Genomic DNA, 16,241 nt, shown 5'->3' on the forward strand with positions numbered 1-16,241 from the left:
GCAATCAAATGCCAAAGCTGCCTGTTTTTTACCTCCAGGGAATACAAGAGGAAATGTTTTGGATTCCCCCTCGCATGCATATATATTATGTCGTCCAAAATTTGACAATTTTTTTGGAAAAAAAAATGTTGGTCCAAAATTTGACAAAAACGTCATACTATACTATGTCATCCAACATTTGACAAAAACGTCATACTGTACTATGTCATCAAACATTTGACTTTTTTTTTTTTAAAGTCAGATTTGTGGAATGGTATAGTATGACGTTTTTGTCACATTTTGGACGACATAGTATAGTGTGAGGTTTTTGTCAAATATTGGACCAAAGTTTTTTTCTTTTTCAAAAAAGTTGGCAAATTTTGGAGGACATAGTATAGTATGAAGTTTTTGTCAAATTTTGGACCAACATTTATTTTTTATTTTTTTTAAAGTCAAATTCTGTACCACAAACTGTAGTATGGCGTTACAACATAGTATAGTATGATGCTTTTGTCAAATTTTGGACCAAAATGTTTTTTTCAAAAAAATTGTCAGATTTTGGACTAAAACAATTTTCTTTTTCATTTCCGATTTTGGACAACATAGTATTATATGACGTTTTCTTCCAGTTTTGGACCAAAAAACTGTTTTTCCAAAAAATTGTCAGATTTTGGACGACATAGTATATAGTATGTCGTTTTTGTCAAATTTTGGAACAAATTTTTTTTGACAAAAAATTATCAAATTTTTGACGACATAGTATAGTACGACGTACTACATAGTATAGTATGATGTTTTTGTCAAGTTTTGGACCAAAAAACTGTTTCAAATAAATTGTCCGATTTTGGACGACATAGCATAGTATGACTTACTGCATAGTATAGTATGTCGTTTTTGTCAAATTTTGGACACAATTTATTCATTTTTTAAATTGACTGATTTTGGACGACATAGTATAGTATGACGTTTTTGTCAAGTTTTGGACCAAAAATCTGTGTTTCAAACAAAATTGTCAGATTTTGGACGACATAGTATAGTATGACGTTTTTGTCAAGTTTTGGACCAAAAATCTGTGTTTCAAACAAAATTGTCAGATTTTGGACGACATAGTATAGTATGTCTTTTTGTCAAATTTTGGACCAAATTTATTTATTTTTTTAAATTGACTGATTTTGGACGACATAGTATAGTATGACGTACTACATAGTATAGTATGATGTCTTTGTCAAGTTTTGGATCAAAAAACTGTGTTTCAAATAAATTGTCCGATTTTGGACGACATAGCATAGTATGACTTACTGCATAGTATAGTATGTCGTTTTTGTCAAATTTTGGACCAAATTTATTCATTTTTTAAATTGACTGATTTTGGACGACATAGTATAGTATGACGTTTTTGTCAAGTTTTGGACCAAAAATCTGTGTTTCAAACAAAATTGTCAGATTTTGGACGACATAGTATAGTATGACGTTTTTGTCAAGTTTTGGACCAAAAATCTGTGTTTCAAACAAAATTGTCAGATTTTGGACGACATAGTATAGTATGTCTTTTTGTCAAATTTTGGACCAAATTTATTTATTTTTTTAAATTGACTGATTTTGGACGACATAGTATAGTATGACGTACTACATAGTATAGTATGATGTCTTTGTCAAGTTTTGGATCAAAAAACTGTGTTTCAAATAAATTGTCCGATTTTGGACGACATAGCATAGTATGACTTACTGCATAGTATAGTATGACGTTTTTGTCAAGTTTTGGACCAAAAAACTGTGTTTCAAACAAAATTGTCAGATTTTGGACGACATAGTATAGTATGTCTTTTTGTCAACTTTTGAACCAAATTTTTTTTTCAAAAAATTGACTGATTTTGGACGACATAGCATAGTATGACTTACTGCATAGTATAGTATGACGTTTTTGTCAAGTTTTGGACCAAAAAACTGTGTCTCAAAAAAATTGTCAGATTTTGGACGACATAGTATAGTATGTCGTTTTTGTCAAATTTTGGACCAAATTTTTTTTTTTTTAAATTGACTGATTTTGGACGACATAGTATAGTATGACGTTTTTGTCAAGTTTTGGACCAAAAAACTGTTTCAAAAAAAATTGTCAGATTTTGGACGACATAGCATAGTATGTCTTTTTGTCAAATTTTGGACCAAATTTATTTATTTTTTAAATTGACTGATTTTGGACGACATAGTATAGTATGACGTACTACATAGTATAGTATGATGTTTTTGTCAAGTTTTGGACCAAAAAACTGTGTTTCAAATAAATTGTCCGATTTTGGACGACATAGCATAGTATGACGTACTGCATAGTATAGTATGACGTTTTTGTCAAGTTTTGGACCAAAAAACTGTGTTTCAAAAAAATTGTCAGATTTTGGACGACATAGTATAGTATGTCTTTTTGTCAAATTTTGGACCAAATTTTTTTTTTTTTCTTTTAAATTGACTGATTTTGGATGACATATTATAGTATGACGTACTACATAGTATAGTATGACGTTTTTGTCAAGTTTTGGACGAAAAAAATCTGTTTAAATTTTTTTTTTCAGATTTTGGACGACATAGTATAGTATGTCTTTTTGTCAAATTTTGGACCAAATTTATCTTTTTTTTTAAATTGACTGATTTTGGACGACATAGTATAGTATGACGTACTACATAGTATAGTATGATGTTTTTGTCAAGTTTTGGACCAAAATACTGTGTTTCAAATAAATTGTCCCATTTTGGACGACATAGCATAGTATGACTTACTGCATAGTATAGTATGACGTTTTTGTCAAGTTTTGGACCAAAAAACTGTGTTTCAAACAAAATTGTCAGATTTTGGACGACATAGCATAGTATGACTTACTGCATAGTATAGTATGACATTTTTGTCAAGTTTTGGACCAAAAAACTGTGTTTCAAAAAAAATGGCCGATTTTGGACGACATAGTATAATATGACGTTTTTGTCAAGTTTTGGACCAAAAAACTGTGTTTCAAACAAAATTGTCAGATTTTGGACGACATAGTATAGTATGTCTTTTTGTCAAATTTTGAACCAAATTTTTTTTTCAAAAAATTGACTGATTTTGGACGACATAGTATAGCATGATGTACTACATACTATAGTATGACGTTTTTGTCAAGTTTTGGACCAAAAAACTGTGTTTCAAATAAATTGTCAGATTTTGGACGACATAGTATAGTATAGTATGTCTTTTTGTCCAATTTTGGATCAAATTATTATTTTTTTTTTAATTGACTGATTTTGGACGACATAGTATAGTATGACGTACTACATAGTATAGTTTGATGTTTTTGTCAAATTTTGGACCAAAAAACTGTGTTTCAAATAAATTGTCCGATTTTGGACGACATAGCATAGTATGACTTACTGCATAGTATAGTATGACGTTTTTGTCAAGTTTTGGACCAAAAAACTGTGTCTCAAAAAAATTGTCAGATTTTGGACGACATAGTATAGTATGTCGTTTTTGTCAAATTTTGGACCAAATATTTTTTTTTTTTTTAAATTGACTGATTTTGGACGACAAAGTATAGTATGACGTTTTTGTCAAGTTTTGGACCAAAAAACTGTTTCAAAAAAAATTGTCAGATTTTGGACGACATAGTATAGTATGTCTTTTTGTCAAATTTTGGACCAAATTTATTTATTTTTTAAATTGACTGATTTTGGATGACATAGTATAGTATGACGTACTACATAGTATAGTATGATGTTTTTGTCAAGTTTTGGACCAAAATACTGTGTTTCAAATAAATTGTCCGATTTTGGACGACATAGCATAGTATGACTTACTGCATAGTATAGTATGACGTTTTTGTCAAGTTTTGGACCAAAAAACTGTGTTTCAAAAAAATTGTCAGATTTTGGACGACATAGTATAGTATGTCTTTTTGTCAAATTTTGGACCAAATTTTTTTTTTTCTTATAAATTGACTGATTTTGGACGACATAGTATAGTATGACGTACTACATAGTATAGTATGACGTTTTTGTCAAGTTTTGGACCAAAAAAATCTGTTTCAAAATTTTTTTTCAGATTTTGGACGACATAGTATAGTATGTCTTTTTGTCAAATTTTGGACCAAATTTTTCTTTTTTTTTTAAATTGACTGATTTTGGACGACATAGTATAGTATGACGTACTACATAGTATAGTATGATGTTTTTGTCAAGTTTTGGACCAAAATACTGTGTTTCAAATAAATTGTCCGATTTTGGACGACATAGCATAGTATGACTTACTGCATAGTATAGTATGACGTTTTTGTCAAGTTTTGGACCAAAAAACTGTGTTTCAAACAAAATTGTCAGATTTTGGACGACATAGTATAGTATGTCTTTTTGTCAACTTTTGAACCAAATTTTTTTTTTCAAAAAATTGACTGATTTTGGACGACATAGTATAGTATGACATACTACATAGTATAGTATGTCGTTTCTGTCAAGTTTTGGACCAAAAACATGACTTTCAAAAACATTTTCAGATTTTGGACGACATGGTATAGTATGTCGTTTTTGTCAAATTTTGGACCAAATTGTTTTTTCAAAAAATTTTAACATTTTGGATGACATAGTATAGTATGACGTACGGTGTGTTAATGTGCTATCTTTTGATTATCTGATCTAAACCTAATCAACTAATTTTTGCTTATATTTTAGGTTGATAAATACATGCAAATGAAATATATGTATCTTTTATATACACATGTGTAATTGCAACCATGTTAGGAATGTGTACCTTCATATATTCTCCCTGCCTGTTGTAATCATGTATGTATGGGTGTTTATGAAGTTTGAGTCTGCATTGGCTAATGCATTGCTGATGATTTTTTATTATCGTGTTCAATAAGATTTGTATAATCCTGGTTAGCTAATAATTGAAGTATGTTTTGTTCTTAGGTTTAAAATGTTATTTTCCATTAGCTTAGTGATAAAAATATAATCAAAAGGGAGGAATTGTCCTGGAAAAATAACATTTTCCCATTTACACACACACATACACACACAGTTTTCTTATGCCCATATGGGTATTAGTCTAATGCTTATTTGCCATAAGGCATCTTCATTATTACCTTTACCGAAGACAGTCACATAGAGCAGACCAAGCCTTGGATCCAAGGTCAAACAGCTGCTTGCACGCAGCCCAGAGTCACAACAGTATATCTGTGCAGAATTTTCTTATCTTCCTCAGAGCCATCTTGAACTTGCTTCTGAGCAGTTGTCTTGTGTGTCTCTCTCTTTGCGCAAAGAATAAACCAATGCTTCAGCCAGTTGCTTTTTGATCCAACTTTATTTTTTGATATTTGACATCTCTACAACAGAAATTGCCACAACAATTTTTCACATTTTGGACGACATAGTATATAGTATCTCGTTTTTGTAAATTTTTGTACCAAATTTTTTTTTTTTCAAAAAAATGGTCAGATTTTGGACAACACAGTATAGTATGACGTATTACATAGTATAGTATGGCGTTTTTGTTAAGTTTTGGACCAAAAACTGTTTTTCAAAAAAAAAAATTCAGATATTGGACGACATAGTATAGTATGTCGTTTTTGTCAAATTTTGGACCAATTTTTTTTTTCAAAAAATTGTCACATTTTGGACGACATAGTATACTATGACGTTTTTGTCAAGTTTTGGACCAAAAAAATGTTTTTCAAAAAAAAAAATTCAGATATTGGACGACATAGTATAGTATGTCGTTTTTGTCAAATTTTGGACCAAATTTTTTTCCCAAAAAATGGTCAGATTTTGGACGACATAGTATAGTATGACGTTTTTGTCAAGTTTTGGACCAAAAATTGTTTGGACGACATAGTAAAGTAAGACGTTTTTGTAAAATTTTGAAGCAAAACTGTTTTTTCAAAAAAATTTCCAAATTTTGGACGACATAGTATATAGTATGACATTTTTCATAATTTTTGTCAAATTATGGATTTTTTTTTTTTTTAAATGTCCAATTCTGGACGACATAGTATAGTATGCCATTACGACATAGTATAGTATGACGTTTTTGTCACATTTTGGACCAAAACCCGTTTTTCCAAAAAATAGCCAAATTTTGGACGACATAGTATAGTATGACATTTTTCATAATTTTTGTCAAATTATGGATTACATACGTAAGTACAATTTTATCAGGACAACATACTAAACTTTGACCCAGGTGGGACTTGAACCCGTGATCATTGCAACTGGAGCCAAGTGCCTGAACCATTAGGCCACTGTGAGAAAGTAAGATTTCCACACGTTGTGTATATGTCACATCCTGGACGACTAGAATAGTTTGAAGTTTTTGTCAAATTTTGGACCAACATTTTTTTTTCATAAAAAGGTCAAATTTTGGACGACAAACTGCAGTATGACGTTACAACATAGTATTGTATGATGCTTTTGTCACATTTTAAACCAAAATTGTTTTTTCAAAAAAATTTCAGTTTAGTATAGTATGACGTTTTTGTCAAATTTTGGCCAAATTTTTTTTTTTTTTAAATGGTCACATTTTGGACGACATAGTATAGTATGAAGTACTACATAGTATAGTATGACGTTTTTGTCAAGTTTTGGACGAAAAAAATGTTTTTCAAAAAAAAATTCAGATTTTGGACGACATAGTATAATATATTATAGTATGTCGTTACAGTCAAATTTTGGACCTGTGATCCAGGTGGGATTTGAACCCGTGACCATTGCATTTGGAGCCAAGTGCCTGAACCATTAGGCCACTGTGGAAGAGTAAGACTTCCACACGCTGTGTATTTGTCACATCCTGGACGACAGAATAGTATGACGTTTTTGTCAAATTTTGGACGACATATGTCAAGACTGGCTCAGATGACTTGACAAAAACAGTCGTGTTCAAGAGAGAAGTGGTGAAATTAATATTTATTTTAACCTCAAACAATAATCATTAACAAAATATATCCTATGTCTGTAATCAGTGGAATCAGCTGTAAGTGTGGGTGCATGGATGTGTGTGTGTGCTGTATGCGAAACTAAGACAAAAAAAGTGAGCGCTGCAGAAAGCCAGCCCGGAAATGGTGAGAGAGGGAGCAGGGCTGAACTCCAGGGCTTTAAAGGCACAGCTCTGCCTCCTTGGAGACTGCACACACCTGAGGGCCATGAGCTTGATGAGCCTGTGTGCACAAAGAGAGAGAGAGAACACCAGAGAGACACAACACCGCCCACTCAGGGCCGTCACACATAGTATAGTATAGTATGACGTTTTGTCAAATTTTGCACCAAATTTTTTTTTCAAAAAAAGGTCAAATTCTGGATGACAAACTGTAGTATGACGTTACAACATAGTATAGTATGATGCTTTTGTCACATTTTGAACCAAAATTGTTTTTTCAAAAAAATTGCCAAATTTTGGACGACATAGTATAATATGATTTTTGTCAAATTTTGAAGCAAAAAAAAAAAAAAAGAAAAAAAGAAATCACATTCTGGCACGACATAGTTTAGTATGACCTTTTTGTCACATTATGGACCAAAACATTTTTTTCCAAATAAATAGCCAAATTTTGGACGACAGTATATAGTATGATGTTTTTGTCAAATTTCGAAGCAAAATTTTATTTTAAAAAAAACCATCAAATTCTGGACGACATAGTACAGTACGAGATTTTTGTCAAATTTTGGACAACATAGTATAGTATGACGTTTTTGATAAATTTTTGACCAAGAGAAAAAAATTTCAAATTTTGGACGATATAGTATATAGTTTTTGATCAATTTTGGATTACATCCTGATGTACAATTTTATTGTGACAACATACTAAACTTTGACCTAGATGGGACTTGAACTTGACATTTTGGATGGCATACTAAAGTACAAAAAAAAAAAAACTTTTTGACATACTAAACTATGACTTTTTTGCCAAATACTCAAAAATCAAACTGCAGAATTTGAAACTTGTCAGTCTTGACTAAGGACTTGACTCGGGACTTGAGGGCAAAGACTTGAGATTTACTTGTGACTTGCAAAACAATGACTTGGTCCCACCTCTTGTATATGTCTGTGCTCCTGTTGCAGGCATGTCTAAAAGGACAGCTTGTGTTTTCGTAGATCTGTTCTAATAGGTTTTAGTTTTAAGAATTTGAAGGTGTTAAAACATTTCAATCAGTTAGATGACATTAATGTGATGTTTTATTGTTTTTCCTTGTACATCTTACGTGGCTCTCCACTTTGCTGCTTCCAGCCCAGCGATACAGACGTAAGTGATTAACTATTATTTCTTTCACACATGTGTATCACTCAAACACTCCTGTTTGGTATGAGGTTGGCATGAACTTAAACTTTTAATTTTCATTACTTGCCACGTGTTTTAGATGGTATTTCGTTTGTGAGCTCGTGAAGGGTGCGAGACATTTATCAGTGATTTACCTGAGTTTGTGAGGCTGTTGTGTTTCTCTCTGTGTGTTTATTCTTTCAGTGTTCCAACACTGAAGGTGTGTGTCCACTGAGCTGTGAGAGCACTGTAAGGACCAACTTTCCTCCGATGCTCACATCCAAATATTAGACCATTTATATGTTGTCCAACCTCAGTTGACTCATTTGTCTCTGCCGCTTCCTGTCCAGGATCTCAACTGCTTCCTGGTTGACAACAACGGCTTCGTCTTGCTGTCAAAAGAGAGGAATGAGGTAAGATCCTATATTTCATCCTTTATTTTCATTTTATATTCTGGTTTTGGCTGTAAATGTTTTAACAAAGTTGGGAATTGACCACGAGTACCATGCTGCAACAACGTGCCTCGGAAGACGGTTGCTCAGTGGCAAGTGAGTGAGTCGTCTTTCAACTTGAAGGTTGTGAGTTTGATTCCTGGATCTACTGGTCCACGTGCTGATGTGTCATTGGGCAAGACACTTTGCTGCTGGTTGCATGTGAATAGCTCTGTTCACTAAAAAGAGGCTTATTGGATCATTTCATGTGCTTATAAACAACATCTTGCATGTGGCTGATTCACATCATTGTGTGCGTGTGTTTGTAGCAATGAGATGTAGCAGCAGCTGCACCTGTCGGCCTCATCTGACCTTGTGTGTGGAGCTGAATGAGAGTGGAGAGCGCTGCCCGACACATGATGGATGTGATCTGTCCAGGCTGAGCTCACTCAAGCCTGAAGCTAATTAAAGTCGGAAACTGCGTCAGTTTAAAGATGCAGTGTCGGAGTGTTGTGTGATTCCACACGTGTCTGGTGAAAACACAAGGCGACTGAGGGAGTTATCTTGGATATCGATTGGTGTTTTTAAGGAACTATAAGGGCTGAATGTGTGTCACACCAGGTTTGAGAGTCACTACCAAAGCTCAACATCATCTGCTGTCTGTTGTCCAGGACATCTCTGCCCCACCATCTTCTTCTTCACCAGTATAATCTTGGCCAAAAAAAAAAAAAACATTTGAAAAAGCATTAATGATTAAACACACATTTGAGTCATCAAAAATCTAAATAAAACCAGAGGGGTGATAGGCGACGACTACTAATGCTCCGCGCTGAGTCCATGCGTCCACATTTTTATGCCAATTTTAAAGTCCGGACGGAACGGTGCGAACGCTATATGCTAAGTATATATAAGCATAAAAAATCATGTCTAAAGGTGTGTATTTATGTATATATTTAAATGTACAGAATCTTCTTTTGTATAGAATCATGCAGACTGTGAGCCTGCAGGCCATCTGACAGCTGCTTGTTAGCGCTGGATTAACTCAGCCTATTAGGAGCCATATATCTGAGGATTAATCCTGAGCCCATTTTGCTACTATAAATACACACATATGCAGCTGAACCGGCAGCTGCACTCACTTCTTGCTTCACATCTCCTCCTCGGCTGAGAGATTTTTTTATTTTTTTTTACCTCATTGTTTAATGCGTGTTGTTTCCAGGAGTCAAACCTGTGATGTTTGTGTTACATTTTTGGCTTCTGTGAGCGTGGATGAGGCTGCCAGCTGTGCTGCAACAGCTGGACCCGCAGAGGCCAGATGAGGGCAGGTTATTGTCGAGTGGCCCCATGACTCCTGCGAGTGAGGCTGTCACATGGAGCTCCAGCTGCAGCGTGAAGCCGCAGACTGAATGTTAACATGCAGTCTCTCAACGCCGTGACAGAGAAACACTGTGGATTTACCGTGTCTCTGATGTGACGGTTTATAAATCTCACCCAGCTGTAAGCCGTCTGTGGAGTCATTCACAAAAGAACAAAGTCAATCCTGTCATCAGGTACTTTTGGTACCTTATAGAAAGAAGGTTGAGGGTTCAAACCTGCTGCTTTGACCAGGACCAGGACCTATCTATATTGTCAGTGTGAATGTGAACAAGCTGGAATGAAAAAGAGTGCTTCCCGTGATGTCAGCGTGCAGTGTGTCCCAGGTGGTCGGCCATAGGTTTTAATATAACACCGGTTGTTCGGTGCAGTTTGTCACACAAAGAAAATGATTACTTGACAGTAAATGGCCCTCATGTGATCAGAAACAGAGGCAGCCAGACGTTCAATCAGCGCAGTCATAATGTAGGAGCTGCTGCCAGAGGGGAGCACTCCATCACCTGGAAGCCTGGGTTTGGGTTTGTTGTGTTCCAGGAAGGATTCCAACGTGTGGCAGAAGCAAACGAAGTCAAACTTATAACTGGAAATTTGAAGCATTTGTTTGACGCTGTAAGAGAGAAAAAAAAGAGAAAATGTGACACAGCTTTGGAGAAAATTTTATGGTATTATTTGCATTGTCTGCTGCATCCCCACTCGCCTTACTAAGCAGATATTATGATGAAGTGCTTCTCCAGTGTTTTTGCTGAGCTCTGGACTTTCTACAGGAAGTTTGTGGAAGCACCCAGAATACTCCCTGGCGTGGTGAAGGAGTCTGTGTAGTTTGTTGCAGGGCATGGTAAATATTTAATCGCCAGTGAAATTAAGTAGGTGCTGACTAAAAGAAATTTGTCAGAGGGAGGAAGTGAAGTGAGCAGAGTGACCAAGCAAAACTCAGGCCTTGTTATTGCTGGTTGTGTCGGGACATGTGCAGAGGAAATGTCTGTTTGATCAATGACCAAAAAAAAGCTGCTGCAGGATCATCCTCAGGCCTGAGAACAGGTTTGACTGATCAACACAAACTGTGGTGGACACTCTGTGGACAGAGCAGTCTCCACACACTGATGAGGAAATGGCTGGAAAGGAAAAGGCACTTTTTTTCAATGAATAGAACATTAAATGAATCAGAAATACACTCTATACATTGTTATGTATTGTTATAGTGAATAGTTGTTTATGTGGTAAACAACTATTCTAGCTGCAAATGTCTGGTTTTTAATAGAATATGTATGTGTATAGAGGCCCATTTTGGAGCAGCCTTGGATATGTAAACAAACAACTGCGAAGACAGAACGCTCTAAAAAACAAATGCTCACACACAAAGATCCAGAGATAAGGGTAGTGAAATGAATTCAAATCTATTGTATTCTTGTTTTAAAAACATGATGTCTTTTCTCAAAGTAGCAGACAGAAGGACACTTCAATGACACAAATGTCAATGTCTTCCGGTAATTAAATGAACTGCATTTAAGATAATTTAATTTCAGTTTTTTTATGGATGCTATATATATATATGCTTTGTGGATTTCTGTCTTTTAATATCTGCAAGAGCGACTGATTACATTTTCATTTGTTTACTTTGTTTCGGGGAATCAAAAATAAATGACGGCAAATGAAAGGAGGTTGAATAGCGTCAACCTTGTGGAAGCACAGGCCAAAAAGGATCAAGGAAAAATATATTGATTTGAAAAATAGACTGATTATTTACTAGGAAGTGTGTGCTAAGGATTTTACGTAATGGAATAATAGATGGAATTCATGAGAAATTTGTTCACCACAGTTTTATGTTGAATTAGCCAAATAGAGCTATTTCCTACGTGCGGTTGTAATGACAATAAAACAGGGCCTCATATGTTGCCTTGTGGGACACCACTGGAGATTGGTGAAGTATTCGTGAAGCATTAATCTGAACTAATCTGCATCAGGGTTAGTATGCATGTAGGTGTTGGTTGATAAGATTTGATTGACAGTGATTGAACAACCCACAATCTGCAGATTCTGTTTTAAATGTTGTAGAATCGTTATTGGTGCGTGAAAGTACGTAACAACGCTGTTGTCTCTGTGTGAGAAGAGCTTAGAGGGGGGAAAAAAAAGTATATATGTATTGTGTTTTAACCAAAACTGGTCCTTTAATTCAAAATATACGCTCCTCATCCCAGCACCACAACTTCCATGTTGGCTACAAATGAACAGCAACATCAGTTACTACTCTGTGTGTTGAACAAACTAACCCAGAAAACAGCTGTTAGCAGCATTTTAAATTAAATAAAGACGCAAAGTCTGTTCATCAGTGTTGATTTTGATATTGATGTTGAATTTCAGTCCTTAGAATCTCTGTGTCTTTGTGAATAAATGTAACTGAATTAACAAAGATCTCTGTTACTTTGCTGTTGTCATTTTCCAGGTCGGTCGTTTCTTTGGCGAGGTTGACGGGTCAGTCATGGCTTCACTCATCAAGATGGGGATGTATAAAAAGTAAGACTGACTCCTGCTTTGCTCATCTCTTTAACTGGTGTGTTATTCCTGAAAGAAAAACAAAATATATATTTTATGAAAGATTAATGAGCCTGTTCTAGGACGTGCATTAAGATTTGAGTCTACTCACATGAAAACTTGATATGCAATGTTTAATCTCTGCATAAGGTAATGGTGGTGTTTTTGGTTCTAAAGTAAAAATACATTTGATTTTAAATAAATTTGACCTTGAGAAGCTCAGGCTGAACGATGATTGTGTTAAAACTGTTTTCACGTGAACGCTGGTGTATTTTCAGAGTGTCACTGTTCGACTACCAGGCCATGTGTAAAAACAGCCATCATCATCATCACAGTAGCAGCGCTCGACCTCTGCTCAGCGTGAGTGTCATCATCATCATCATCATCAGAGGTTTTAGTTTGTCATCCATCTGTGGCACAGACAGTATCTTCATTTGTATCCATGTAAAAGACACACATTAATTATGAAACAACTATTCTGTCTTATATTTTTGAAAATTTTTTAGAGATGAAACTTTAACGTCTTGTGTTCCTTTTCTTCCTGCAGCCATTTTACGGCATGGTGGCGCTGATAAGGTGGTTCTTCTCTCATGCGCTCATGTAAGTGTCAAAGGTTCTGTCACTAAAGAGCAAACTCACTTTGTCATCGTTGTCAAGGGAATAAGGAGTTAAATGTTTTTTTTGTGAATGAGTCGCAGCCAAAGGCATTATTACATTGTCAGGGTGTCAAGATGAACAGAGCTCAGCACGTTTATTAGACCATCTGTCATAAACTATCTTATTGTTATTTATCTGACAAACACTGGGCTTCTACTCTGACAAGTCAGGAATTAGTCAAGCATAACATTTAACCAATAAAAGTAAATTATATAATGTGACATTTTAATGAAGAAATGCTTTGCAAGTGCTTTACTATTTTTTAAGGTTTTCTTTTGTGAAAGTGTAAATTCACGGACAACAACAATAGTTATATTTTAGCATTAAAAATATCATTTTGTTTAAACAGCGTCTACATACTGGTGTATTAACCATTACAGAAAAATAAAAAATGATTGAAATAATCACCAGTGCTGTTAATTTAAGGGCAGCTGTAGATACACACCTGATAAACTATTTAAATACTGTTGTACCAGCATGAGTGGTTAACATAGTTAGAGTCAATAATATCAATAATAAATATATTACAAATATTATATTACAAATATATCAATAATAAATAAACGATAAATAAATATATAAATAAAAATAAAGCACCTAGTGCAGCTTAATAATAATGTGATGGAGCAACAATGCATTGTGACACCTGTTGTTAGTGTCATAACTATGAGGTTTGGCTTATGATGATAAATGAAACATGTTTTTTTTGTGTGTCATAATCTGTGTCTCATCAGCTTCCTGCTGGACTTTAACCTCTGTGGTCTGTGGCACTCTGATTATTTTGTGGACGGTAAGATGCTGCCGTGAAGACAAATCACTGTCATTTACATTCGTGCTCTTCTCTGAACTCATCTGCGTTTGTCACGTAAAAACCATCGCAACAACAGTCGATCAAAAGAGTTTAGATCTCAGCAGCAGATCAAAATAAATTATAGATCGGTGTCAAAGTGGCTGTGGGTTTTTTTCACGACTCACCTCATCACTGCTTTATGTCTCATTTACAAACACCTTCATCATCGTCATCACCTTCATCACTGCCGTGTGTTCACTCTGCCTCATCTTCATCCGTTCAGCCAAGGCTGGCTATCACACAAGTGAGTACAGTTTCAGATTAGTTTAATCCCAGCAGTAATTGTGTAGATATTTTTACACAGTGTCAATAAAAACAACAACAAAAAATGAAGACAGAGAAAGTGTTACATATTGCCCATACAAGTTTCTATGAGCACCACACTAATTACTAACAACTATATGTGTGTTTTAATTGGATTTAACTACATATCCTAGTATATCAATGTCATTATAGTGTTACGTTGATTTATGACTCTGACAGTGTTGTTGAAATTAATGATTCATTAAAGTGGAAATAAGTCTTTCACACACAGCCCATTTTTACAAATCATAATTAGCCCTCAAGAAAATAAAGTTATGACAGGGGAAAAAGCTGTAACTATGTGTGTGTGTGTGTGTGTGTGTGTGTGTGTGTGTGTGTGTGTCTCAGCTCATAAGCAGAGGAAGGTGGAAGCCATGAGGCCCTGTGACACGGCGTATCCCGGCTTCATGTACGACTCATCCGTAAGAGAAGCCAACAGTCTCATCAAGTGTGGACGCTGTCAGAAGTATGATACACACACACACATATACACAAACACACACACAATAAACAAATAAACACAGTGCACCACACCCTCCTCTGCACTAAACTGACAGGAACAAACAAAACTTAATCAGAATCTAAAATCAGAAGACAAGTGCACACGCACACACCGGCAGCTTCATCTAATGATCAAAACTTGATGATTTATACATGTTACAAACCAACACAACCTGGTTACTGCTCATAATTCATACAGATAAACAACTGTGTCTTGTCTATTTGACTAAGTGAATGCTTCACGTGTTTCAGGATGTTTGTGGTGCAGCAGGTTCCCGACAGTAACTTGGTCCTGGTTGCGACTCAGGCCGACTGCGACTGCTCCCGTCAGTATGGGCCCATCTCACTGGATCCCAAAGAGATCAAATATATCCTTTCATTTACAGATAAACAACAACAACACTGATGTTGTTGTAGTGTAGTTTGTGATAGACGGGGTTCTACAGTTTAAAGGGGGTGACTAAATCTAAAGATGACCAGTTTTTGGACGACCAGACGTGTCTTAATCCCAGTTTAAGCCATGTTGTATTCCTGTCTGTTTCTTCTAAAAATAAGTGTGGTTTAAATTTAGGCTCAGGAAAATCAATTCCAAAATGTTAAAACAAGCCCCAGTGCTGGTGTTGAGCAGTGAGTGCTCTGTTTTCCTTAACAACAGTGAACATAACGCCACAGTGAAGTGCAACAGGATGAAATCCCAGAAGGTGCGACGGCGTCCAGAGTCCTGTCACGCCTACCACCCAAAGGTCAGTGGTGCTGAGGCTGTGGGATCACTGTGAACACACTGTGAACACTGATTTAAAACGCACACACGACACACAAATGAACTAATCCTAGACACTTGGTGTTCAATACTTAAGATTAGAAATCGGAAGACTGATACATAAAATCACATCTCTTAATCCCTCACACTACAGGATAATTTAGCCAAATAATCTGATCAAATGGGCCTAAAATCAGAAGATACCAACGAGTGCCAGATCAGGACTGAAATCTTGCCAATTATCCTCTCATGTTGGTCAGGCTTAAGCGGCGTTAGCTGCACAAAGAGGGGGTTTAGATCCACTTTAACAGCGACCTTTTAAAGCTGTAAACACAGCTAATGACAGATAATCATTTTTACTATGAGAAGTTATGACAAATAATGAAACTAAAACCGCTCTGATTTGTTAACCATCAACAGGAGAACGCTAAAGAATGTGGCGGAGCGTCGGCCGCGTCCCTGACCGTCTCCGTCTTCTTCAGCTCTCTGCTCGTCTCACTGCTCGTCCACCACTGGACATAAGCGAGGACCAATCAGGACGCTCAAAGGAGAGCTGGAGCAACAAAAAGGATGTCAAATATGTTTTT

General features: G+C 35.5%; 1 protein-coding gene across 1 annotated transcript in view; it reads left to right on the forward strand.

Moving 5' to 3' along the window:
* LOC310930707 (voltage-dependent calcium channel subunit alpha-2/delta-4-like) overlaps positions 1 to 16,197 on the forward strand; it is a gene marked incomplete at its 5' end in the record, with an annotated part of 47,758 nt that extends 31,561 nt beyond the window's left edge. Inside the window, 12 exons of the mRNA XM_083893749.1 lie at positions 8,220 to 8,234; positions 8,454 to 8,498; positions 8,600 to 8,662; positions 12,495 to 12,565; positions 12,862 to 12,943; positions 13,131 to 13,183; positions 13,975 to 14,030; positions 14,314 to 14,334; positions 14,742 to 14,859; positions 15,147 to 15,257; positions 15,550 to 15,637; positions 16,075 to 16,197. Of these exons, the coding sequence (XP_083749875.1) occupies positions 8,220 to 8,234; positions 8,454 to 8,498; positions 8,600 to 8,662; positions 12,495 to 12,565; positions 12,862 to 12,943; positions 13,131 to 13,183; positions 13,975 to 14,030; positions 14,314 to 14,334; positions 14,742 to 14,859; positions 15,147 to 15,257; positions 15,550 to 15,637; positions 16,075 to 16,176 (825 nt within the window). The 3' untranslated portion in view covers positions 16,177 to 16,197. The remainder of the gene's footprint in view (positions 1 to 8,219; positions 8,235 to 8,453; positions 8,499 to 8,599; positions 8,663 to 12,494; positions 12,566 to 12,861; positions 12,944 to 13,130; positions 13,184 to 13,974; positions 14,031 to 14,313; positions 14,335 to 14,741; positions 14,860 to 15,146; positions 15,258 to 15,549; positions 15,638 to 16,074) is intronic.
* Positions 16,198 to 16,241: the final 44 nt, after the last annotated feature.

The sequence above is a fragment of the Microchirus variegatus genome (assembly GCF_963457635.1).
Source record: "Microchirus variegatus genome assembly, chromosome: 8".
Classification (NCBI taxonomy): Eukaryota; Metazoa; Chordata; class Actinopteri; order Pleuronectiformes; family Soleidae; genus Microchirus; species Microchirus variegatus.